Source organism: Odontesthes bonariensis, chromosome 10 (genome assembly GCF_027942865.1).
Source record: "Odontesthes bonariensis isolate fOdoBon6 chromosome 10, fOdoBon6.hap1, whole genome shotgun sequence".
Classification (NCBI taxonomy): Eukaryota; Metazoa; Chordata; class Actinopteri; order Atheriniformes; family Atherinopsidae; genus Odontesthes; species Odontesthes bonariensis.
Window position 1 is genome coordinate 23,034,063 of NC_134515.1, and position 25,750 is coordinate 23,059,812.

The 25,750-nt window shown below is 42.2% G+C and overlaps 1 protein-coding gene across 4 annotated transcripts in view; it reads left to right on the top strand.

The window, feature by feature from the left end:
- Positions 1-3,497: 3,497 nt before the first annotated feature.
- The window catches only part of zbtb46 (zinc finger and BTB domain containing 46), a 64,408-nt gene continuing 42,155 nt past the window's right edge, over positions 3,498-25,750 (top strand). Inside the window, exons 1-3 of one of the 4 annotated variants that reach the window (XM_075474679.1) lie at positions 3,498-3,789; positions 24,236-24,459; positions 24,646-25,582. In XM_075474679.1, coding sequence (XP_075330794.1) covers positions 24,274-24,459; positions 24,646-25,582 — 1,123 coding nt within the window. In that variant the 5' untranslated portion in view covers positions 3,498-3,789; positions 24,236-24,273. Of the gene's footprint in view, positions 3,790-4,692; positions 5,096-24,235; positions 24,460-24,645; positions 25,583-25,750 lie in introns of those variants that run through there. The other 3 variants (XM_075474678.1, XM_075474682.1, XM_075474681.1) reach the window with 3 other exon arrangements.

Consider the following 25,750-nt stretch of genomic DNA (forward strand, 5'->3'; position numbering starts at 1 on the left):
GCCTTTCTGAATGAATCGAAGGATGGCTATAATGGTGTGTGGAATGTTTCTGAAAAGTCTACAGTGTTGTCATTAATTATTTGTGACTAAAAACTGATAACAAAGTAATATTTACAGCGTTTTCTTCTTTTTGTTGTGATACACCTGTCAGAAAATTGTGATTATAGTTGCTTAAAAACTGGGTGCACACTTATTTCTAGAGAAAGTGAAAACTATCTGAACAGTTGTTAAACATTCGGCTTTGTACTTGCTCAACAGCTAAATTAACACAGAGGAATGTAATTAGTCTGATAAATGGACACGCAGTGTAGAGCTACAGCATGCTTTTTTCCCCCCTTTTAGAGTTCAGATGAGTTAATGAGGCAAATCCACCTTAAGGTGACCCTTTTTATTATTTGTTTTTCTCTGTTTTATTTCTCTTTTTAGATGCATGTATGTTTTTCATATCATAATAAAAAAAATGGCATTGATTTGTTAACATTTCTTGGTGCTCCCAGCATCCTGCGTGTAAATTACACATTGGATTCTGCTCCACAAAAATAACTTTAAAGAGATAACCAATGGCCCCTTTTCTCTTATTATATTCATGTCAACAGAACATAAACGTCTTTCCAGAACTGTTAAAGACCGCAACACATCCACACGCCCACAAGCAAAAGGTAACGCAATGCAAAGAACCTGCTTCACCCTCACACTGCAACTCTGTGTCCTGAATGGATTGTCATGATGAGTGTTCTTGGGGGTTAATGCGTGTGTAATGGCCCAAGGACGCCTAAACCCATTCATAAGCAGGCAGAGCAGGAGAAAGCACAAGAGACAGAGACCATCGTACTCAGGTCATGCTTGTCGTGTCAGGCGGATTGGAAGGCCACGCTGGCACAAGGGAACACAGCTTTGAGCAAAGCAGCTTGTTTTGGGCAGGGATTGTGTTTGCAAACCCTTCTCTGAGGGAGGAATCGTGTGTGTGTGTTTGTGTGTGAGAGAAAGAAAGATGTGTTTGGACATTACAGTACTGCAGCCTTAATCCACATGGCCTGACATTCACTGTTATACCCAGCCTGATGGAGGCGCAGCTCAACCCCCTACTGTGTCATGCTACACATCTCTCTCGCCCCCACACACATACAAGAAAACACACACACACACACACACACACACACACACACACACACACACATGTTCTGCAGTGCCACCCGCTCTCTTCCCCGTAAAAGTATTCCACTTCCTCAAACATACAACGATTCCTGGTCACAGCTTGTAGATTCTTATTTCTTAAGAAACAAGTTCCCCTTCACCACTTTTACACACAAAGTGCATACTCACACAAATGGACTCTAACAACTCCTGACACTGTAGGTTCAAAACCTCATTGTTTTTCATTTGTCATGAAAACTTTAATAAAGTTCTGTATTCTAAAATAAATGAATAAATCTACAAAGAGTCATTTAGGACTGTGAGAAGTAACTGTACGTTTGATTTCGAGTTGTGCGAAAGCTTTGGAAGATTCTTCTTTGTGTCAATATACAGTATACTGGCTTGTAGAGAGCAAGATTAATTTTACTCAATCATTGTAGAACCTTGAAATATATTTACTATACTTGATGTATGAAAGAAAAACTGTAGTAAACAGAACTAACCAGATATAAAATAATATATAAATTCGAAATTAATGGGAAAATATCTCCAAACTTTTGATTAGTGCTGGTTAGATATTTTTAGAGGAAATATGGCTTTTAGCCATAACACTTTCTTTGCACAGTAGAGTTTTTACTTGCATTTACTTCCACTTTTGTTCACCGACAAGTTTACAGTGGTTCCGAGCCCATGCAGTCATTTTCATTCATTTAAATTTCTCAGACAAAATTTCTGAACTATTTACCAAGCTGAGTGGTTGTTCTATCCTTATCTTTATTGCTTTTATTGCTTGCTTTTATTTTTCTTTACCATTACACAACCTTCCCAGTCGTTTTCCCCTTGTTCCAGCTTGTTTGGAATGTCTTGCTGCTGGAATTGAACATGCCTTTTTCACAAAAGAATACAAATTCAGTTTTACGTTTGCTTTGCTGCTTTTGTGTTATATTTTGATTAAATAAAGGATTTGAATCATTTGCAGATCATTTCATTCTGTCTCCCCCCCGTCATTGTTTTGAGTTTAGAAATCGGCCTAATTTTTTTGTTTGTATCTGTGAAGAAATACTGATTGTTTTCTGGAGCTTTAGGGGAACTACATCATAAGGTGCAGGTTTGGTCTGAAAGTCATGTAATAAATTTTGTTAGAAAAACCCAGCAGAAATCCAATCACTCGGCCAACAGTGATAAGTGCCAAATTAGAAAAAAGTCAGTGAACACCTGAGAAACTTCAGGCCATGTGAATGAGGCACATGAAGGTGAATGAGGTGAATGAAGCTTGGACTCCAGCACCATTCATCAACTGTGGTCCACCTATGATCTCACGGCCTCCAGGTTTAACTGGACCTCATCTCTTAAGAGGGATGGCTGGACTTCACAACTACGGGTAGATAACAATGTAAAGCAGCCCTGCCTCTTTCAGCTGCCACTGTCAAATGATTCAGTGTTGCATCAGTATTAACAATCTGAGGTCACACATATTTACATACAAGTCATAGGGACCATTTCACATCTAGTTCAACTGAAATTTACTCTGCTGAAAATATCTACCCTCTACTTTTACATTTGCATGGGTTTTACTTGTAAGTATTTCTACAATCCTGACCTGATACTTGGAGGTCTGTCATGTTCTGGGTTTCTTCCACCTCTGAGTGTTTGATCAGTTACGTCCACGATGACTCTGACATTGTAGAAAGAGCCCTGTAAGGTATAATAACAGGAAGTGCAAAACATGTCACACAGAACTCTCCTACGCCTTTTTTCAAGTGTTAAACCCACATAGGCTTCAAAACAAACTATAAGGAAAATCCAATGTTTGTGAAAAGAAAAGGTCGGGCTGAAGTGGAGTTACCCCAAAGTTTTGGGGGAAAAAAAGGCTTGTATGTTGCACATCACATGGTTCTCATAGGTGTTTTCCAGCCTTTGTCAAACTGTAAAAGTATGTCTTTTTTTTAATGGGACTGCCTGTATTTTCTTGCTGTTGCCACAAGGGGGTGTAAGTTACAGTGAACCCCTGGTAATGACTGAGTCCTATGGCAACAGACGCGCAAACCAGAAATTTCGTGAGTCTTGCAGGACTCATAATCCCACTACTTACAACATAACATAGATTATTATCAATATTATTATTATTATTATCATTATCATTACTATTATTACTATTATGATCATAGCTATTAACCAAAATGATTTTGTTTGATAAGAGAACTACTCATCTCACATCAGATATAAGCTACACAGTGTGTGCGTTAACATTGTCTCATTTCCTGACTGCCCAGAAAAAGATTGCGTGCGTGTGTTTGCGTGTGTGCGTGCGTGTGTGTGTTGGGGGGATGAGATAGAGAGAGACGGAGGGAGAGGAAGAGAGAGATAGACATGCACAGAAGAGGAGGAGGAGAGAAGGAGGAGGGGGAGGCTCCTGATACCAAGACACGGAAAAACAGGGGAGGGAAAGAGAGAAAGAAAAAGGGGCTGGTGGAGGAAGAAGAGCGGGGAGTTGGAGAAATCGGGGAATAACACTCAACAAAAAGCACACAGAAGAGAGGAGGGACTGAACCTCGCGCTTTGGACATCCCCTCCTTTCTTCTCGCAGGCTGTCACATCAGATTGGACTCCGAAGGACCGACACCGCGTCCACGACCAGACCCCATGGGGTAACAGGTATGTCTGACTTCCTCCTACCACTCGCGGTCCTTCTGACAGCATTCAGCCTCGCTGCCCGACATGCGAACAGGTTGGAGATTTCATTCAGACGCGGCACGTCTCGCTAGATATCCACGGCTTCATATCATGTCAACAATTAGTTTCTCTACCTCACGGAGACATCGCGTCTACAGCTGATAGTTGTTGGGCGCACAGGTTGGACACATCACATTATAACTCTTCGCGATTGTGGCTACTATATGGAGGCCTGGCTGTTTGTTCCACCGCTTTATCATCTCTGTCCGTTGGCATCATGTTAACCAAGAGCACGAGTGTATTTTGACAGCGACGTACCCGACCGAGTGAGCAGGCTGCTGTCTGAAAGTACGCCTACCTGTTCCATACGTGACATTCAGCTGCCTATCGCGCCTTGATATTTGGAGGAGCTGTCACCCCTCAAAATGGGCACACACATTGTACGCTTCACACATGATGTGTCTGAAAAAAAAACGTGTTTCAATTAGCGAAGTAACCAAAGTGGTTTAGCGATTGGAAGTAATTCATTCTTAGCGGATTCAATTGAACATTTTGAAAACACTTCGTGATGTCTAAAGCGCGCATTTTGAGTTTGCACCGCGTCTTTAAATGAGTGTCACCCACTTTCAACTAATTCATCCTCTATGATTAAATCACAGAGGCAACATCCCACATTGCGATCGGCTCTATTACTCATGCAGTGGTGTTGGGTTCCCCATCAGCTGAACGACTTTGATGGAACCAGTGGATCCTTGCAAAGTTTTGAAAAGCATGACAACCCACTGTCACACTGGCTGAGGGGGGAAATTGTCACGCACACATGGTCGTGCCACAGAAAAAATACAGGTGATGCTCGTTACAGCCGATTCAGAAAGAAAACGCTCAACGGTTGGAAGACAGGGGCTTAAACCCTCTTCCTTCTCCCCTCGATTAATCTCCGAAAGGGGGATTTCGCCAGCTGGAATTTTCTGCTGCGTCAACACCCAACCCCACAGAGTAGCTATCAGATAAGACAGACAGAGCCGTTGTACAGCTGATCATCATCTGATCCGTGTTGACAGTTAAAAAGAGTTAAAAAAAAAAAAAAGTGTTTTCTGTTTATCGGTGACCGACGCTCCCTCGCCGCTTTTCAGCCCGACTCCTGCGCTGTCTGCCCTTTCATGCCGGTCAGATCCGTCTTCCTCCATTTTCTACGACGTTAGAGGGGAGCAACCCCACTTCACTCGCGCTCTGTAGGTGGATGTCAGCGCGTGCCTGTCTGTGGCGCACCTTCGGAAGCCACAGCCAGGTGAGTGCTCACCCAAGTTGCATGAAGAAAAAGACATGTCCTGTCTGTGTCACCTTTTGCTGACTGAGTTCCCCCAAAACTTTTCTTCAATTTGAAGTAAACTTAGATTATCACTTGGATTTTTTTCTGGGCAGGTTCTTCAAATTGACATTTCATGAAGAATCCTATCAGATGACAGCTAATTGAAAAGTCAGCTGAGAACACATATACTTACTTAAAACATTTACCAATTACATATTTAGTAGATTCTCCTTCTGTTTCAGATCTGCTATATATAGATGTTTAGTTATTTGTGATAGAACCGTTTTTTACTCTTGTTTAAAGCACACATTGGGCATTACAGCCTTAACTAAGACTACAGCTATAAGATTTAGACCTTTCCCTCAATTTGAAATCTACTAACAGGATCTCTGAGATTAAGAGACCATCAAGCCATTTTTCCAAATTGTCTTAGGCCTCTCTGGATTTGTCTGGTTGTTTTCCTCCTTTCAACTACAGAGTTAAGGGTTGGGACTTGATATGATAAACCCTCCCAAGTCCTTTATACAGTTATTCAATTACCATAGTCTTGTTTTTTTGTGTGTGTCTGTGTGTTGGTGTGCATGGGTGCATGCTGTCATGAGCTGGAGAAAGCTAATTTATCTGCTTTTAATGCCCATAATCCTCGACTACCAAGGCATTAGAACAAATGTACTTGCAGTGCACACTATCACCTCTCAGACTATCTTCCAGAGAGCCTTGTATCTGTGGGTCTGCCCCCTTCCTGCACCACTGAGCTGGGGCTGTGTAGTACTATGATTACAAGAACAGCAGTGTGTGTGTGTGTGTGCGCGCGTCTGCACCTCCATCTGTGTGTTCCACGGGGAAAATATAATACAGACCAAGACAACAGCTTCAAGGATGAGTGGAGGAGGAGTGTAGGCGAGATCGGCTGAAAGATGGAAAAAATATTAGCTGCGCGTGTGCTTGTGGGATTGCAGAGCAGGATTTGAAGCACTCTCCTCTTGCGTCATCTCTCATGAATGGACTTTTGAAGTTGATTAAATGAGATTATCGAGTTTAATTCACTCTCCTCTCTTTTGCACGGTTGAGGCCAAAGTGTGTGGCGGTTTGTCGAAGGTGGTGGAGACTGTTGCACTGGATGTTATCCACACACTTGGTGTGGAGCTAGTTTTGGTTAGGTGTGAAGAGAGACTGAGAAAATGCGATGGAGGGGCTTGGTTTTTGGTGGGAGACAGGTTTGAAGCTCCGCACTTGCCTCCTTGCTGTGAGTGTGTAAGCCTGCTGTTGTGTGTAGGTGGTACTCTGTGCTCCCATGAAAGGTTGTGGGCTGAACTGTGTGGTAGAAGGTTAGTCTTGAGCTTTAGCCTTCAGCCACACAAGCCTTGGGGATGTAGCGCCCTCGCAACAGTATGTGTGCTCACGCAGACATCATGATAACACTGTGCAGCGTTTCATTTACTGCACTTTCGAAACAGAGAAAGAGACGAAAGCTTCATAAAGACATTTGTTCCCTGTAAGTAAGCTCCATTCATCTGTCTCTGTCAGTTCTCTCATCTTGACCACCCCTCAGTGCTCCCTTGTTAATGAGAACACCTGTTTGGCCAACTTTCTGCGGAATGAATCATTTACACTCATATACACACATCTTACATGACACACCATATCTCTCCTGAGCTTTCTAACAACTCTGTCTATCTGCTGCATCCCAAATATTTTCATTCTCACGTATATTTTTTTTTGAGACACACGTTAACCCCGGATCTAAAGCGACTCCATCCCCCATCCCTCTAATAACTCCCAAGGCCCTTTAGCTTAACTGCTTCTATGGCTCATTGTGCAGTGCTGAATACAGGTGTTCCTAATCCCCATGGGGTTACACAGATGCTGTGGGGGATGTGTGTGTATGTGTGTAGCAGCTGGCTTCTCATCCACCTATCTGACATGCTCATCCTCCCCCCCAGCAGAGAGAGCAGGTGAGTTTTTAAAGCCACCCCCTCACCAGACCACACATAAGGAAATGATCCCCAGCACCCCATTTGTCTTTTCACTTAGGTATGAATGTTTTATGTGTGTGCATGTGTGCACTCGTTACAATGCAATATGAGGTCATTGGAAACAATAAGTCCACTCACTTCTATAACTTTTCTATTTGGCCCCTACGTATTGAGTTGGAGGTGTACATTTTTGATTTTCAGAGAAATAGTCAAAAGTCCTGAAACAGAAGTGTTGCGTTAGCGTAGCTAAAGATAATTGTTGAGAAAGATTTTTTTTTTCTCAAAAAGTTTTTTTTTTTCTTCAAATTTTGTTTCAAGGAAGTGTTTGATATTGCAAAACACCTTTTGGATCGCACATTCCTGAGAAAACAGATGAGGGATTTCACTCTGTGTGCTTTCACCAGGGTGTGCTTCTCTTATTTGGAAATGCGGGGCAGAGAGGCTCTTTCCAACTGATACCTCATCATCATGCTATACTTATTAGCAATATGAGTAATTAACTGGATTTTCAAAGCATTTTCTAATTGATGGTTTCATGTTGTCTTTTGTTTTCACTTGTTCAGACGATGTCGAGACAAAAATGCAACAAGTGAACCGATGACTTGTACACTACCGGTAATTGTTTTACCGGTAGTGTACAAACACACACAAATGCAAACCTTATGAGGACTTTGTGGTGGCTTGCTATTCATAAGACTTGAGCACGATGCCTGCACGTATAAGTTGCATTTTCCTTTTGCAGCTTGTTTGGGACAATATACTTTACAGGACACTGTTATGGGTCATACTAAAGGGTATGAAAACATTAATTATATTTTTTCTGTTTCAATTGGAGGGCTTGTTGATAGACTGGAAGAAAAACTCAATTAAACTTAGATAAAAATGTAAACCTAATGAACTACTATTTGCTGCCCAAAAAGACATAACATTGTATGAAACTAGCTAGTATGAAATAAAAGTAAAACAACAGTTGGAAACGTCTGCTCAGGGGAACGTTCAGTAGCTCACAAATGCTGCTACTATCTCCTCCACCTCCAAATGCAGATTTAGTCATCACACTTGTAAGTAATACCATCTTATGGAGCCTCCTGGGAGGTGGAGGAGGGCACCTCCCAGTATTTGAATCAGCTGGCATTAAACTAAGAAGCATCAGTAATTTCATTTTAAATGTACATTTATGCCCCGGTGTTCAAAAATCTTCCAAAGATCACACGTTGATTTGCAAAACAATGATTCATGCAGGAGCACCATCTGAAACTTTAACCACTGATACCATGATTCTTTCGTAATGAGTTGACATGGGACTGATTATTTTTTTTCACACGATTTCCATTATTTTATGACACTATTTAATCCCACTTTTTTGTTTTTCCACATTTGTACATTACTAACAAGCTTCAACATATTTTGTGTTTTGTTTTTTTTTCCGCTCTTCAGCAGTTCAAGTTGCCACTTTATTGGACTCTGTGTTGTAGATGTGCTGGTTAGGTGCAGAATGATTAATTGGCAACACAGGTAAACTAGTGGCAAAGGAGAGTCTTCACAAGCACACACACACACACTATAATGTTCCATCCACAATATAGTTAGAATCCGATTCTCTCTACTATGCAAACAGGTTGTCAGCCCTTTTGTCGAGGGCCTCGTAAGTACGTGGTAGTTAGTTGTTATTTTCCCAGTGAAAGAGTTTTTTCATACACACAGTGTGAACATTTGATGAGAAATTGAGCGTCTTTGGGCAAATACATCTTTAGAAACAGTCAACTACCCTCGGGGTCTGGCTGGCGAGAGATTTCCATATCAAAGCTCAGGTGAGAGAACGAGACTGGGGAGGCAGAGGGAGGAAGAAAAAGAGGGAGAAAAGGGAGGAGGGGGGGGGGGGGGTTGATGAAACAGACATCCACTCCAAAAGAGCTGTAGCCCTTGTTATTCTGTCGCTCTTTTGTGCAGCACAGTTTAGTCTGTGTGGGTCAGGGCAGTCTGTCTCAATCTAAACTTGTGCATTTAAAATAACACACAGAGGGAAAGTTTGGAAAGACTGAGATACAAACCAGCACCTTTCTCTAATCAAATACCCCACAAATATCATCTCTACAACCTTGAGTCAGCTGGCACCGACCGCAGAGGCACCGTGTGGAACAGGGAATAGCTTTCTCCCACTAACACTCCATAACATCTGACCTGTTAGTTTCTGCCAACATTTGGATCCCTTTTTGATATTACAACTAAAGCATAAAACCGACATTTTCCCTGGCACTGTTTCTCTTCTTTAGCCATAAGTATCAGACCTGACCCCATGGAATTGATGGCGACACTCTAATTAATGGACAGAGTTTGCAAAGATGTGCGTGTGGCTCTTTATATGTGTGTGTTTCTGATGAACATTATTCTACTTTGTAGAGTTTTGTAATCCAACCATGGACTCTGGGCTAGAGTGCTAAAGTGCTGCTAACAAGGCCTGTTTAACATTCTCTCCCCTGCTCAACATACAATTATTCCACTTCGCTGCCATTAACATGTACAGTAGGACTGGGCTTTTAATTGGCCTGATATGACTAATGCCAGATCAACTTGGATTTGCTAATTAGTTTTTGCTTTAAAAGTGCCATCAGGACATGAAATATTCATTGATGTGAGGTGGAGCGAGGACTGTGGGTGGTATTAGTGGGATATTAGTGGTATAGGCAGGCTGCTCGACTGTGCTGGGGAGAGGAGATTGAACCTACATTGGCCTGTTGTGGTCTGTTATTCATTCTTCGGGTGAGGTGTTAGTTTTTCGTCATAATTTTAGACACCTACACGGACACATACACAAAGAGACAAACATTCACTCTATTCACGCACACACCACCTCCTTTCTCAGCATCACAAGGCCACCTCTTCTTCTCCAGCCCCCCCGCTTTTTTCTCTGTCTCTCCTGCTTTCACCTCCTCCTCTGCCCTTTTCATTATTTCATCTGTTTTTTTACTTGCCTTTTTATCTCACATCCTTTTCTCCCCTCACCTTTTCCATCACCCCTCCATTCCATTGTCCATGTGCCCTCTGCTCTGTCCCAGCCTCCCTTGCTTTCCCCCCTCATCCTTTCCCTCTGCTACATTTCTCCTCTGTCTTCTTTTCTTCCTTCTGTTTTTCCCTCCCACTCCTTAATCTTCTACCTCTCCTCCTCCACCACCCCCTCCTCTACTGTAAGTGGGCCAGGTGCCTCCTGTGGCCTCCCCTACTCCATTTTTCATTTTTACCCTTCCTCTCCTCCTCTTTCTCATTTTTACCCTCTCCCTGTTCCCTTTCTCATTTTTATCCTTCCCCTTGACCCTATAGCTTGTATTTATACATCCTGTTAATACAGCAGCTAACAACAGATGCAGGGTCCATTTTTCTTCCAAAGGCACAAAAACGTATTGCTCATGCAGCCTAGTCCGTCAAGACAAGCTGTCCAAGTTAGAAAAAGTTTTCTGTTAGGTCAGAAAGGGTTGTGAAGGTAAAAAAATAAATAAATAAAATATCCTCTGTGTATTATTATATGGACTTTAAGATATATATTTGTCATTGTTGCTGGAGGTTTTACGAGCTCCTCTGTGTCAGTGCAGTTCCCTTTATGAACCAGAGAGGTGATCCTCACACCAACAGAAGTGAGTAGGTTCACATCCCTTTTTCGGTTTCTCTCCAATGCTGCTCCTGCACACACAAGCGTGCACGCACATATGCATACACATGGAAGTGTCATTGTTACTGCCTTTTTGTTCTCCTCCTGCTCCACAAATGTGCACAGTAAGCTGTGTGCTTTTCACCTCATCTCATCCTCTCTTTTTCTTCCTCCCTGCTCTTCCTCTTTTCACTCATTGTCATTCTGCCTGCTTTTGTCTCTGGCCGGTTATTTCCCGTGCCCTCCTCTGTTTTACTCTGTTTTTCACCCCTGCTCCTCTAACTCCCTCCCGCACTCCCCCCCTGTCTTCTGTCTCACCCCCTTCTTCTCCCCTGGTTGTTGTGGTGTGTGCGCTGGTGTGTGTCACAAAGGGGGTGGGGAGTTTGATTGGTGGTTTTGGACAGACACCTGATACCGGCACTGCCTCACGATGTGGGAATGTGTGACTTCTTCAAAATTAGGTTTCCCTTGGTAGTTGTAGTTTGTAGCAACGTGGGGCGCCATCAAGAAAGTTTATACAGAGGTCCTTTGTCTCCCTCTCTGATTGTGTTTCTCCCACTACTTCCATAGGTTGGTTTGCAGTTTTTTCCATGTCTGGCAGGAAAAAACAGCAGCAATAGTTCATAAAGCCTGCAAGCCACAGCAGGTGCTGATGCTAGTCAACAGGTGACAGTCATTTGTCAATGCACGTTCAAGTAAATCTTCTCAGATATGGAGAGGTAGGGGGTGTTGGATGACACAAAGAGAAGTCACAACTGAGACTTGAGGATTCAGGTGAGGCGCTTGTCTGATCGCACCTCGCTCTTCGTCAGTCACAGTCAACATGGCAGCCTCGAGCAAAGCAGCCGAGATGCAAATCTCCTTTAAGCAGGTCAGCACAAGAAACTTTACTTGAAACTTGACGTTAAAGCAGGTTTTTTTCTTTTTTTTTTCTTGTCTTTTGCTTTAGAGGTGTGATCATTAAATCACTTAAATTCCCCCGTGCACAGTCAATGACAACAGGGTACAGAAACAAAGAAGACAACGACCTTTAATGATTTTGCATCTTCGCTGATTACTCTTAGAATTCAGTCAGCTGAAGGGCCGCAGCCAGTTTGTTGAAACTGCTGAAAAGATCACTGAAGGGGTAGACCCTCAGTATTGACATTAAGTATTGATGAACACCTGTAGTGATACACTGTGCAGTTTATTGAACTCGGTCATGCCTCCATGTCCAGTTCTACGGAAGTCCACTAAGCAACACCTCTATTCTGTTTCTTTTTTCTTGCAGCCTTGGGGCTACTTTTCTTCCATCGTCCTCTCCTTTCCTATCTGCTTCTCATTTCTCTTCCTCTCCTTCTTTTGCTTTGGCATCTCCTGTCTCCCTCTCTTTATTACCCTTCGCTGTCTCTTTTCTGACTCCAAAATGCAAGCCTTTCTATATTTAGAAGCTTTTTCTCCTCTCCCCTTGATTTCTCTCCCTTTATCTCACCTCCTTTTTTCTTTCGTTGAAGGACAGATTTGTAGAAGCGCTCCAATATTCATCAGTGTTGAATCGTAGCTGCTTTTTGATCAGCTTGATGAGTGACAACATAGCCTCGGGCTATTATATCCAAGTGTACTTTTCTAAATGCCTTTCTATCTATATGTAAATCTCTGTGCTGCTCCGTTGTTGTGCTGTAGATTGGGGAAACATTTGTTCAAAGTGAGTCTTGTTTATTGAATAAGTTGATAAAGTAAAATAAGGTTTTACGTGTTTTGTCTGCCCTCTTGAGTGTTTGTGAATTAGATTAGCTGGGAGTAAAGTCCCTCTTAATATTTGCTCAGGGGGGGACGCAGGGTGTGCCTGTTGAACTTGTGAGTACACACTTAAGCTGCGGCTTTTTCGCTCCCCTCCGTGCATGAGTTCATTGTAAGCTGCTGCCCGGTGTGGATTTGAGAAAGATGCCTCTGTTTGCTGTCTGACAGAGCAACAGTCACACTGAGTTACCCTTGCACACACAAAGACACACTCTCTGGACACCCGCCTCGGCACCAGATAGCGACTGGCCACCAGCAGTGACTCACCATCACTCAGTCATTCACTTCACATTCAGAAACCACACATTTTAACAAACAACAATTAGCTTTCAGTCTGCAGACAGTTCAGACATTTATTCCCTAGGGACTGGTATGTTTGTACTATATCAGTTTTTTTTTTTTACATCTTCTTCCCTCTGCAACCCTTTGTTTCATTTCCTCCATACTGTTCACTTGGTCTGTGTGTGTGTATGTGTGTATGTTCTTGTTTAAGACCTTTGGAGCTGGTGACTGTTTTAACAGCTCGGGAACAGGCTGCTTGTGTTCTTTGTGGTACAGTCATGTACAGTCGTGTCTTGCTGAGTCGTGACAGGTTGCTTTTTTGCTGTGACAGGTTTTGTGATGAGACCTATGAAAGGGTCTGGACAACCAAACGCACGCACACACACACGCGCGCGCGTGCTTACAGTGAGAGAAAGAACAGTAAAGGTGCTAAAGTTCTGTACCAGTCCACGGCCTTGTCTTGTCGTTGTCCCTTTGGACACAAAACCCTTTAGTGCTTTTCAAAACAGAACTGAGATTTCTCAAATTACACAAAACAAGAAAAATACAGCCTTGGGCATCAGAGTGGATTTAAAGAAAGTTATAATTTTCGTATTTAGAATTTTTTTCCTAATTCTTCTACTCATTAATGGGCAAAAAATATCATGTTGTCAGAGTTGGAAATCAAGCTTGTCTTTGTGAATTTTCCTCAAAAAGTATTTCAGCTATGGACCTTTACATGGCCAACAGTGTGATTGTACAAGCAACCAAGGAGAAGCATAGCTTCCAAGCTTATGTATACTTTGTTTGCTCTATAGTTACCTGGGGTAGAATTTATCTTACACCTAAAAGAGGGTCGGGCCTAGTTTAGTTGTTTCAGAGGTCTGATGCAGTGTTTTACTAAATAGATTTCCTCTAAATGACAAGCACACAGACTTACAAATAATTATGTGTCATATTTTTTCAATTAAGCTTTTATAAGTCACAGCCATTTGATCTGTTTTTCTGAGAGTCGGAATTTCAGAGATATGAAGAAGCTCATAAAAAATAGCTATATATTTACACAATTTAGTCATCGTCGTCATGAGAGCTGTCAGAGAAAGGATTGCCAAAGCACAATGAGAGAAAATCTTTCTGTGGAGAAAGCAGTGGGTTGGTTTAAAACAGCCATCAGGAGCTTGCTCTCAGGTTTGGCATAAAAAAAAAAATCAATTGATAAAAAAGTATCTGTGACCTATATGTAACCAGAACAAAACTCCTACACAACACACTGAGTTCCCAGAAGTCAGGAACTCACCCTACTACAAGACCGTGTCACACCTTAAAACTCCACCTCCCATGAATTCCCTCATGATATCAGGGGTTTGTACATCAGCGGATGGGACTGTTGCAGTGATGAAACCGGGGTTTTGAACCAGAGCACCACACAAGGTGATGTGGTCATCCTTACATGAAACTCCCCTCTCCAGCACCACCCGTCTCCTCCCACCTGCAGAAGTAAATGCAGACACTTCCTTTTGTTGATTTCACTTCCATGTATTTCAGAGATAGTGTTCTAGAAGCAGCCTTTTTAGACACATTGTACTTGTACCTGAGGAATTACGAGAGCACGCCACCATGCGTTTTTGATTAGCAGGTGTTATTTTAATTTTTATCAATGATGAAGCAGTTAAGACTAAATAAAACAGAGTAACGTATGATCCCTTTATACATTAGCATGTCATTCAGCAAAGCTAATGGTCTGTTTTAAAATAAAGTATGAAAGAGATAACACCTACTGCTATCAGGGCTCCACCTCCCTTTCTGCATAGGTGGCTAGTCCAAGCCACTCTCTATGTTAATGACAACATGCATCAAACAAAAGATTCTCTGTTGCCATCCTTTCTCCCCCTCACATCCTCCCTTCCCCTTTTGTCTCCCATTCTTTCCTCTCCTGGTTCCACTCCTTTATTTCCAGCTCTGGCTCTTTTCTCCCTGTCCTCTCACCTTCCCTCCCTCCCGTACAGCTCTCTTTCGTTGTTTTACAGTCGCCCCCCCTCCCCTTCCCCTCCTTTCATTTTGGGTTCTCCGACAGTGGTAATGAGATGTTTCATTATTTGCATTTCACAGCTTTTAATAGAGAGCGAATTTAGGCTAAGCCCCGGGTTAGTCAGTCAGGGAGTTACCATGGGAGACATAGCAGGCTTAGGGGCCTAGAGAGAAAGATAGCCCAGAAACTGCACATTCACATATGTGCCCACACACACAGAAACAAAAGTGCAAAGAAGGAAGAAAGAGACAAAGGAGAGATGGTCAGCTCAGCTGCATCTTTTATGTAAAAAAAGAAACACTAACAGTTTGCATGTCAAATTGGCGTTGAAACTTGGTCATTAGCGTTCAGGCTGAAGGACATCAACAGCCATCATGTCTAGTCACACCTCTTTTACGGTCATTCCTGGATGATCCCAGTCCATCCTTACTATGGCTGGATTTCCATAAGATCACTATGAGCTTAACACCTGCGGTTAAAGGTGACGGGACAGGGTGCTGCAGAAGTGTCACGCTGCTGTCTTAAGCTGTATCTGGGTGATTACAGTGGCTTTTGGCGGGTGGTCTGAATGTGGAAATGTGCAAAAAATAGCTGTACGGACCTCTTCAGGTGTTAATGAGAAGGATCCAGGTTTTATTTTTGGGTGGTGGATGCAGGTTGGGACCCGAGGAGGACAGAGCAAAGGATGAAGGGAGTAGCGCTAAGTCTCTCTAAGCCTCCTGGATCCTCTTTGGTCCCTCTCCACATGACATGGCTATCCTTCTTTGAGTCAATCTCTTCCTCCACCTTGGCTCCTTGGATGCTTGCCAGACAAACAGAGAGCGGACAGAGAAAATGGAGAGTGAGGTGGAGGTGCAAAATGTGGCGTGATTAGAGCTGGTGAAGGGAAGGTGGACAGATGGAGGGTGTGTGATAAAAGAAACAAGGGAAACTCGAATACATACAGGGCGATGTAAAGAAGTCGGAGACAGACATGAACAATAGTTTAATCTCAACAGAAAATGAAACAACAAAGAATTTAAGAACAACCCATTTACGCTGAATTGCTTTGTTGTGTTATTTTGCTTTAATTGCAGCCTGCCTGCCTTCCTGTGTCTGTCATGTGCATGCGGTTGAGTATGTGTGTGTTATTTTTGTATGTGCCTGCTTTGTTGATGGACTGCCACCCTGGCTTGTCCCGGAAGGCTGCCAGCTCCGTCGGATTGGGGATTAACCCCGGGATAATGGCCTTGATGCCCAGTTGAGTGGAAGCAAAGCTGTTTAAAAAATATTGGCTGCCTGAGTCACTCTCCCCTCTCTTCCTGTCTCCCCCTCTTACTGTCTTCCGTCTCTATCAGTCTTTGCTGCATTTGATTCTCTGCTCTTCGTTCTTTGCTCTTCTCTCTCTTTTTTTTTTTTTTACAGTTTTTTTTTTCTCTTTTTCTCACGCATGACTCTTCACCTTGCACTGTCTCTGCATATCCTCTTTCCCCGTTCATAAAAGCCTTTCATGGGCTTCATGTGTGTTCAGTGAACATCAGTAACATTCATCACTCATTCAGGTTTAGACTGAAAATAATAGCGGTAAACCTTGAAATCTAATAGAACTATTTTGTTGTTGTTGAAGTAGAGGGAGTAGTCGGTTTTACTTGGGAAAGTAATAGCTGTCCTCTATCGCACTGCCAGGTTTTTAAAGACCACAATTTCAGCATATTTTCCTCTCACTTTGTTCAAAGAAGTTGCACTTGCAGATAAACAGAACCCTTTGTCTGATTAGTCTGATAGATTTTAGCATAAAATGTCAGGGATTCTTTTAATTGTAAACAATACTCTTAATATGAAATACGTTTATTTCTGCTGCATCCTACCTTGATGTCCTCTAACATTCATTTGCCTCTTTAAACTGTCCAGTTTTCATTGTATAGTCCTTACTCGTTTTCCAAAATTATTCCATGATAATGGGAAGGATGTTCAAAGGAGTACTTCAGCGCTAACACGTTGATATTTATGTTCAAATTAGCTGAACTGATTGAGTGAGGGAATAATACGGATTATAGATTTAACACAGCTTTATCCCATTGTTTAGACAACTGAAGCTCTTAAGGTAAGCACAGTCAGATGGCAAGCCTATATGTCATCTGTTATGAATAGAAAATACGTGACAATATATACATATACTCTTTCTATTCATCGAGATATGACAGAAAAGTGTGTAATAGATCAGCCAGTTCACTACAGGAGAACATGTGGGTGTCCAGTTTTGCAGTACACTAACATGAATCGTGTCATATATGAGACTGTTTCCTGACACAGCAACAATAATCCTCATTAGGATGGCAAAAACCCAGTGCCTTTCTTTCACACAGGCGGTTGAGTTTGACGCCTGTGTAGGACCAATATTTCTTTTACTTTGAGTTTTTCTCAGCTAGTTTTGCAACTTTCATTTAACTTAATGTGACAGTTTTAGGATGCAAGTTACTTGGTTAGGTTTATGACAAGATTGAATGATTTTCGGGAGAATTAGATCCTTTGAAATGGTTTCTGTGAAAAATTTATGTTATATTAAACCTGTTTAGTTGTATTAAAAAGTCTATTATAGTATTATCCCCTCCCCTGGTGCAGATTTAGCAACAGGGTGTTTCCATGCATAGGCGAGGCAATACATGACACTGACACAATATCCTGTAGTGAATCACTGTGGCTTTTGATTGATATACTTTTATATTAAGGAAAAACTTGCTCAAAACACAACATATGTTAATGTAATTGCATAGAAGCAGCTTGCTACTTCTGGAACTTTTTACGTGTTAGGGTAAACGTTAGTGGCAGCGTGTCACCTCTTCACAGTGCATAGTGTGCAATAACACACAAAAATAGAAAAAATACTAAACGCAAAGAGATGACACGTGACATGTCTTGGCTTGGTAATAACAGGCAATGTCATGACAGCAGGCTGCACTACCTGACCCATGCGAGTTTGATCTTTTTGAAAAAAAATTTGGTTACCGCCGCCTCCAAAACGAATTGTGTCTCTCTTTAAATGTGCCTCTACGTGAAGCTGCTCTTTGTTAACAGGATCTGTCTTCAGCTTGGTGCCACAATGATGTTTTATCTTTGGTTTGTCAGAGTTGTTGTATTAGCAGCACTGCCGACTGTGATGTGATCGCACCAGAACTTAAAAACTAAACTTCTGAGATGAACTATGTGTTTATTAAAAAGTCGTTATGGCTGACTGAGAAAAATTGCTGTCAGCAATGAAAGTTTGAGTTATCCCTTCTTACGTTAACTATTGTCCTTGTTAAGAAAAAAAAAATTGTCTAGACATAAATAGTCTAGACATGCAAGGATCAAAAATCTTACATTTAGACATCGACAAATGCATTTTTGCTTTGCAAACACTTACTTTTAAGAGCAAGCTCTGTCTGCACTTGAAAAACTGTTTTTAAATGTTGTCAGTCTAGAGTTATACCTCATATCTATTAATGGATAGAATATTTATCAAATGACTCAAATGAGGGGTTTTGTAGCTTCTGTGATCACCCTGTCAGGCCAAACTAATTTTTATCAAATAATGTTACATTTGTTGAGCGGAGGGCCATCATTTAAATGTAGAGTGAATAGCTGAGCGTGGCAGTTTTCCAACCAGCAGACCATCCTGGTTTTCCATGATAATTTGAGCGGATCAGCTGGAAATCCCTTATTTCAGTAAATGTAAAATAAATGTAACTAAAAGTGTATGGAACTGTCTGATAGTGCTAACAGTCACATAAAGGATTTGAAGGCGGTTAAACCTTGTACCTATTAACAAGAATGTTAATGAAGAGTGAATCAACAGAAGTGCCAGAGTACTACAAGCGAGTTTTATCTGCTAAAACATGTTGTGTAATCACAAACTGTGGGAAAAGGCTTCACGTGTTCTAACATTCTCATCCAGCACAGTGTCAGAATACTTTGTGAAATCTTGGCATTATGCTGCTCTGAAAGCTCTGTATTAAACAAAGTATCACTCTGCATTTGATCCAGAAGGACCTTGCACTCCGTCTCTCCTCGGTCCTGTGCGGTCAAGGAGGCAGAGAAGTGGCTCGGAGGGACAGGCTGCATTAAGAGAAACACAGGAAGGATGAAGCCCCATTCTCTCACTCCATCACACGTCTCATCTCTTTAGCTGTCTGGCTGGGGCCTAAAGTGACTTTGCTGTGATGTGACCAGGACAAACCGGGCGTGATGCAATGTCGGCTCTGCTAAGCGCGTGAATATGGGTGTTTTTAGTTATGGCGTTTGTTTGTGTATTTATGGGCGGGGACTGGATGTGCGTGCGTGCGTGTTTGGAGGTGAACAGGGCTCATCAATGTGTGTGGGAATGTGAAGAAAGGAGGGGTTAAGGAGGACAGTCACTTTTGATTTGGCCTCAGAAGGGTGACAGGGTGTAGGAGCTCTGTTGGCATCCTTTACTGAAACAATCGCTTCTGACCACAGATAAGCGCTCAGACTGTCAGCCTGTCTCCCGATGACTTTTTCCTTACTTTCTTTTCTTTCTTTTTGCAGTATGATTTTATCGAGGGATGAAAAGATTTTTTTTTTGTTCTGTGTGACATGCTTCAAGCAGACTTTAGTTTCTGTAACCTTGGTGAGACTGCTAATGCTTTAGACGCAATCCTCTGTTGCTCTCTGCTTCTGTAGCGGATTGTTTGACAAGTTCATTTTCCCTTACTTTCCCATCTTGTGTCAAATATACATTTCAGGACAAAAGCATGCTTTAAATCAAGGATTTGAGGCATACATGGAGGAAGGAATGGGCTTTGGACCTGCTGATGGCCTTAACTCATGGGGTAAAATGGAGTAGCTCTCAGAAGAGAAGAAAAGGCTGGAATGGTGTTCATGTGGTAGGGGTAGCTTGGGATTGCTTCCTCTGCAAAAGGGGTCTCTGACTGGAGGGAATTGGACATGCCAAAATTAAACAAACCAATTAGGCAAGCAAAGAGTTTGGAGGTCAAAGCGCACTCCATTAAAGTCTCTGAGTCTGTTGAAGCAATAAATCTGATTAGACCATTTTCTTTTTTTCTCTCAGTCCCTGCTGTTGTTTTACCCTCCACTGATCATTGCTTTTGTTAAATTTGAGGCATCATTTAACTTGGGTGCAATCACATTCACATATAAGTTTGCTTGCATAACTGATGAAAATGTTTTCATACCCATTCAGAAACCTGTTTCAGAGTGCAGTGCTGCACTTTATCATCATATTGAAATAATAATATCTACAATAGATTAAATTAAAATTCTGGTATCTTTAGCCTTGGGCTCACAGTGGGATGTTAAAGGTTTATATCGACATAAATCTTCGGAGCAAAACCAATATTTTGCAAGAATACTATAACTGACATGTTTGGATTGTTATTACAAGTGTTTACAACATTATGGAGAGTACACCTACAGATATAGATATGTAACTGAAGTCTTCTCTGAAACAACACTCACTCAAACAAGAGGACTGACTCTTCTTCAACTACCAGAAGAGGCATGATTGATTTCAGTGCGGTGCTACCCGACATTAATATGCTGCTCTCAGTCACAGCCCCAGCAGATCACTTAGAAGGGGTGGAATTTGTATATCCTGCACACTGTTGCAGAATATGATTTCTGATAAGGATAACTTTAAGTTATTATATATATGTACTATAAGATAACTTATCATCATTATTATCATTAATTGAGGGAATTTAACTTTATTAACTATAGTTAAATTTATTTACAGAGGATATTGTTTGGTCACGTGGCTTCGCTAATCTTAAAGATCAAAATCTCACTGAGTAGTGTCAAAACACTGGTTATCAACTCAATCTGGTGACTCTGACTTTTAGTATGCTCTTGTACAAGTGTCGTCATCACCAGATGACCACTAACAATCATGGATCTTGAGCTGCATATTTCTCACAACAAACTATAACCGTAAATTCTGAAAATTTGAATCTCAACTGGAGCCTCTCGGCGTGCCGTTTGCGTGTTCCACCTTGGTTTCATGGGTTTTCTCTGGATGCCCCAGCTCTCTCCTAAAGTCCGAAATTACCAGACTTATGAATATCACTGCCTTATCATTATTACGCAAGTGAATCGGACTATATTTGCAATATTTTATTGTATTCAGTGACAGTGTTGCATATGCATTATTCAGCCATGTCAGATACCTGTTTAAAAATCTCTCTGCACCAAATAAAGAAAAAACAAAAAAACTTTCAAGCAGGTAATTGCAGTTGTCTGAGTTTGTTTCGTATGCCTGGAGACTATGCGTTTGGCTTGTATTGATCTCTTATTTTAAAGATAAGGCTGCTCTGGAGGTAAGATTCCACCACAAGCTGCCTTGGTGCAGTAATAACTAAACTACCTTCAAGAAAATTTAAACCGAGCCTGAAGTTACTTCGCTAAGCCACAAATCCTACTTGGTAGTGTAGGCCCTGGGTGTCAGTGCACACAAAAACAGAGAAGTATGGCAGCAAAAGCAAGCTGTTCTACTTTTGATATGAAAAATAACCCCCTTGATTACATTGCAGCTGGTTGTAGTGTTCTATCTTGTTACTGGAGTGAATCCAAATGGTAGTCCCTATTAATCATATAGACCTTGAAAGATGGGAAATTAGGACTATGAATTAGTTATTTTTAGTCCTAATTATACAAATAAAGATAGTTCAAAACTGGATTGTGAGTTCAACAAAATTCACCCAAAAAGATTACATGCATGTCCGACATCTCTTTCTGTGCATTATTTTAATATATTTTTAATCAGAACTTTTCTCCGCTAATCTGAATTTATTTTCAGTTCACGCTCAGTCATCTTGTTCATAGAATTGTTAAAGAATTAAAAAGCCTTTACTTTCAAAGTCCCGAGTGATGTCCTAAAATGTCTTTTGTCCAATCAAAATTCTGAACCTGAAAGGGCAGAAATGATTATTGTTCATAAAGAAAAGTAAAAACATGAAATTCACTTTTAAGAAGCTGCCACCAGGGTTTGGCATGGCTTAATTCTGCGAGTTCTGTGAGTTCCTCAGATAGAATTCCATTCTCTTAAATGGCATTGGGGGAGAAACAAAAATTTCAGAGATGAATATCTTACCAGATAACACGGGAGGTCTTTGAGGGATTTTTGTTATTCACCATTTCTGTTTGCAGATTGAATTCCTCTGGCTGTTATTTGCATTTTACTTCCTCATTTGAGAGCTCGTCATCTTGATTCTGGGCTTTTGAAAATGGCAGGAGGAGAAACAGAGAGCTAGACCCTAAATGCAACACTTGAGAGATGATGGTCTTGATACATAGCCGCTTGTCTTTATCATCTCCTGAGCTACCAAGAGATACATGTCTCCAATGGACCTGCCTGGGCTGTAGGCTACAGTGACCCTTTATTTCACCATCCACATTGACTTGAAGAAAATGAAGAATAGGAGTAATATGCCTCTGAATACATGACTGCTTTTGTGTTTTTTATGTGGCTCTGAGAAGGAGCCTATCTTATACAGTGGCCTTTACAACTGAATGTGTGAGTGGCCGTGAGAGAAGAGGAGCAGAAAGAGGAGTGCAGTTGCGGTGCCTTTAAAACAGCTCGATTTGTTTCCAAGGTGAGAGGTGAAAACTCTCAATACCTCTATCAGAGCAATGCAGAAAGGAAATAATATCTCAAGGTTAGACTGCCAATGGATTTTTTCTATCAAAAGTGTGAGCTGGAGGATGAAAAACATTTGCGTCAAAAGTTGCTTTTTGAGACTTTGAGGGACACTGCTATTCTGCATTCATTTTCAACTTTCTTTTCCCTTTCAGAGTGTTCTTTGACTTAAAGAAACACCAATCAAAGTGAAAGATTCTGAGCTAGCCATGCATTGATAGTTTTTTTTTTTTCTTGAATAAGTGAGGCTTCAGCACTTGTCACAATCACTTGATCGACTTGTCCACTGCTGTTCGTAGGAGGTGTGTTTGTCGAAGTGGACGTGGGAGACACTGTGGATTTATCTGATCTTACAAGCCATCAGGTTGAGCAGAGCTTTGCTAAACATGACCTGAAGTGTGCCGGCCCCCGAGCAAACGCTGCTGTCACCTTGGCCAACCCGAGCTGTCATCTCTCAGAGTGGCCCACGAGAGCTGACAGCTGTGGCGTTCCCAAAACAAATCACTGCTGCGTTTGGTAACACTCTGCGTCCCTGCGATTTAGTCCTCACCGAGACAAGAGCGGGAGCGGCGGCTGCTAATGCTCTGGCTAATGTACTGTCTGAGTGTGTGTGTCTTCTTCTACATCTGAGAATGTGCGTGCTTGTTTGTGTTTGCAGGGGCTTGCGTGGTTCCACTGTGTTTTTCTGCCACCTCCTTGCATGAGTTAACATAGCGATGTTCCCGTCTTCCTTTGTCTCGCTCCGCTCTCCTTTAGCAGTGGCCTTTTCCTGCATCCCTTAACTTGCAGTCCTTCTCTAAAGTGCGAGCCCACAGTGCGTCATGTATGAAAAACATATGTTTTATCTGCTCTCAGGCAAAACCCCACTTGAATCTGAAATCAATATGTGTTTGTATCGAAAAAAAAATGGTAAAAAAGTAACTCTGCTGCCTGACATCAAATTGTGAGAGTTCGTTTTGCAAGAGTGCTTATAACATTTGGCATTATTCCTGTTCCGTGACTCATGTCAGTGATTACTGCAAGTTGGGTCTTCATTTTCTGACAGTTGAGCTGCTCCTCAATTGCCATTAAGGTTCCTTTCTTTGTGGTTTGCACAAAAATCTTGTGTTCACAACCTAGACTGATGTGTGCAAGATAAGAAACGCTGAGGTGAAGGTTTAAGAACGAACTTGCTTCTGAACTAGACAAATGGATGTATCATAGTCCTAAAAAAAAGAGAAGAAGAAAACTAGGCTTTTTTTAATCTATAAAGGTAAAGGTAAAGTGGTCTGTACTAAATGAGGTGTTTAGCGACAGTGTTACACTTTTTAACTGCCATTTTTAATGAGCATGCACACTCTCTGTCTCACGCACACACACGCACCTGTCAGACGTGGTTTAAAAGCAGAGATCTTTTATTATTTGTTACTGGGCTTTTTTTAGACATCAAACTACAGCGGCTGAGACGTGGCTTCTATTGATGTCTTTGTTTTTCTGCCACAGTCATTGCTGACATCCATACCCTGGTTCATCTTTAGAGTGGTTCAGTTAAATCAACTTATTTTTCCCATCTTACATTAAAATGAAAACATTCAGGGTTTGCGGTGAGCCATCAGCCATATAAACTGACTGTTTCTATTCTTGTTTTCAAACATTTACAGAAAGACTTCAATTTCATAGCTGCCATACTTTACATTTCGGCTGATGCGCATAGCTGAAAACTTGCAGTAATTAAACGTCCATCTTGTATATGATATTGACAACATTTTGATACATGCTTCATCCATAGCTGATTGCCTGGTTGTCCTCTTTTATTTGCCAGCAGATGTTTGGAGGAGAGGCTTTTGTTCAGCAACACAGATGAACAACAGGAAGGAGGACATGGAGATCTCATCTCACTACCGTCAGCTCCTCAGAGAGCTAAATGAGCAGAGGCAGCACGGCATCCTCTGTGACGCCTGTGTCATTGTGGACGGAAAAATCTTCAAGGCCCATAAGAATGTCCTTCTGGGCTCCTCACGCTATTTCAAAACTCTTTACTGCCAGGTAAGTGACCTTACTTGCAAAGAAAGCTCAGGTAATTTGGTTGTACTCTTTTTTTTGTACAACACACAAGTCTTCTTGAGTAGACAAAGCACGATAATTAAAGAAAAAACAAGTTTTATGCCTATTCAGAATGAACAAATATACAAGAAACCCCTGCTGTAAATGCTCTTTCTCCACATCCCACAGGTTAAAAAAGGGTCAGAGCCTCACCATCAGACTACTGTCACTCACCTGGACATCGTTACAGCAACAGGCTTCAAAGCCATCCTGGACTTCATGTACTCGGCACACCTCGCTCTCACCAGTAAGAACGTGATCGAGGTCATGTCAGCTGCCAGCTACCTGCAGATGACAGATATTGTCCAGGCCTGCCACAGCTTCATCAAGGCTGCACTGGACATCAGCATCCGCTCTGAGATGGCTGACGAGTTGGCAGACTTTGAAATGGGAGCTGTTGCTGCAGGTTTAGGAGGAGGTGGAGGAGTTGGAGGGGCTGGAGGAGGAGTGGGCATCACAGGTGCAGGGGCTGTTCCAGGAGCAAGTTTAGGAGGAGGAGGAGGTGGGATAGTGGGCATGGCTTCTGAAGCCTTGGCCTCCATCATGTCTGGTCGGAGCACCTCCCCTTGGCTGGCACGCCGCACCAGCCCAGCCAACTCTTCTGGGGACTCAGCCATCGCCAGCTGCCACGAGGGAGGCAGCACGTATGGAAAGGAGGACCAAGAACCCCCCAAGAGCCATGAGAGCCAGGAGGAAGCCTGCCATGACTCTCAGCCCGCCTGGCCACATGACTATAGGCCTGTCAGCGTCAAAGAGGAACAGGTCTCCCCTGCTTCCTCTTCTCATCCAAGGGATACTCCCAAGGGGCCAGCCCAAAGCCAGGTAGAGCAAGGGGCCGGAGGAGCTGGTGGAGCGGGTGGAGAAGGGCCCTGGCAACCTCTGTTAGGGTCAGGGCGGAGGAAGAACAGGAAGAACAAGGACACAGTCAGACATATTACCCAGCAGGCTGAGAGGAACTGGGAACGGGAGCGGGACAGGGACAGGGAGAGGGACAGTCGGCCTGGATCTCCTCTGCCCTCCATGTTGGGTGTCACTGGATGGAACTACAATGGGCAGGACATCCTAGGTAAGGCAAATATAGCTCCTCACACTATGAACTGTCTGTAAAAGGAAACTACATGTATTCTTGTCAAAGTAGTGTTTATCGCAAATTGGATTATTATATAATCAGTTATATTATATAATGTCACAATCGCAGGTGGAGTACTTGGAAAGAGGGAGGCAGGTTGAAATA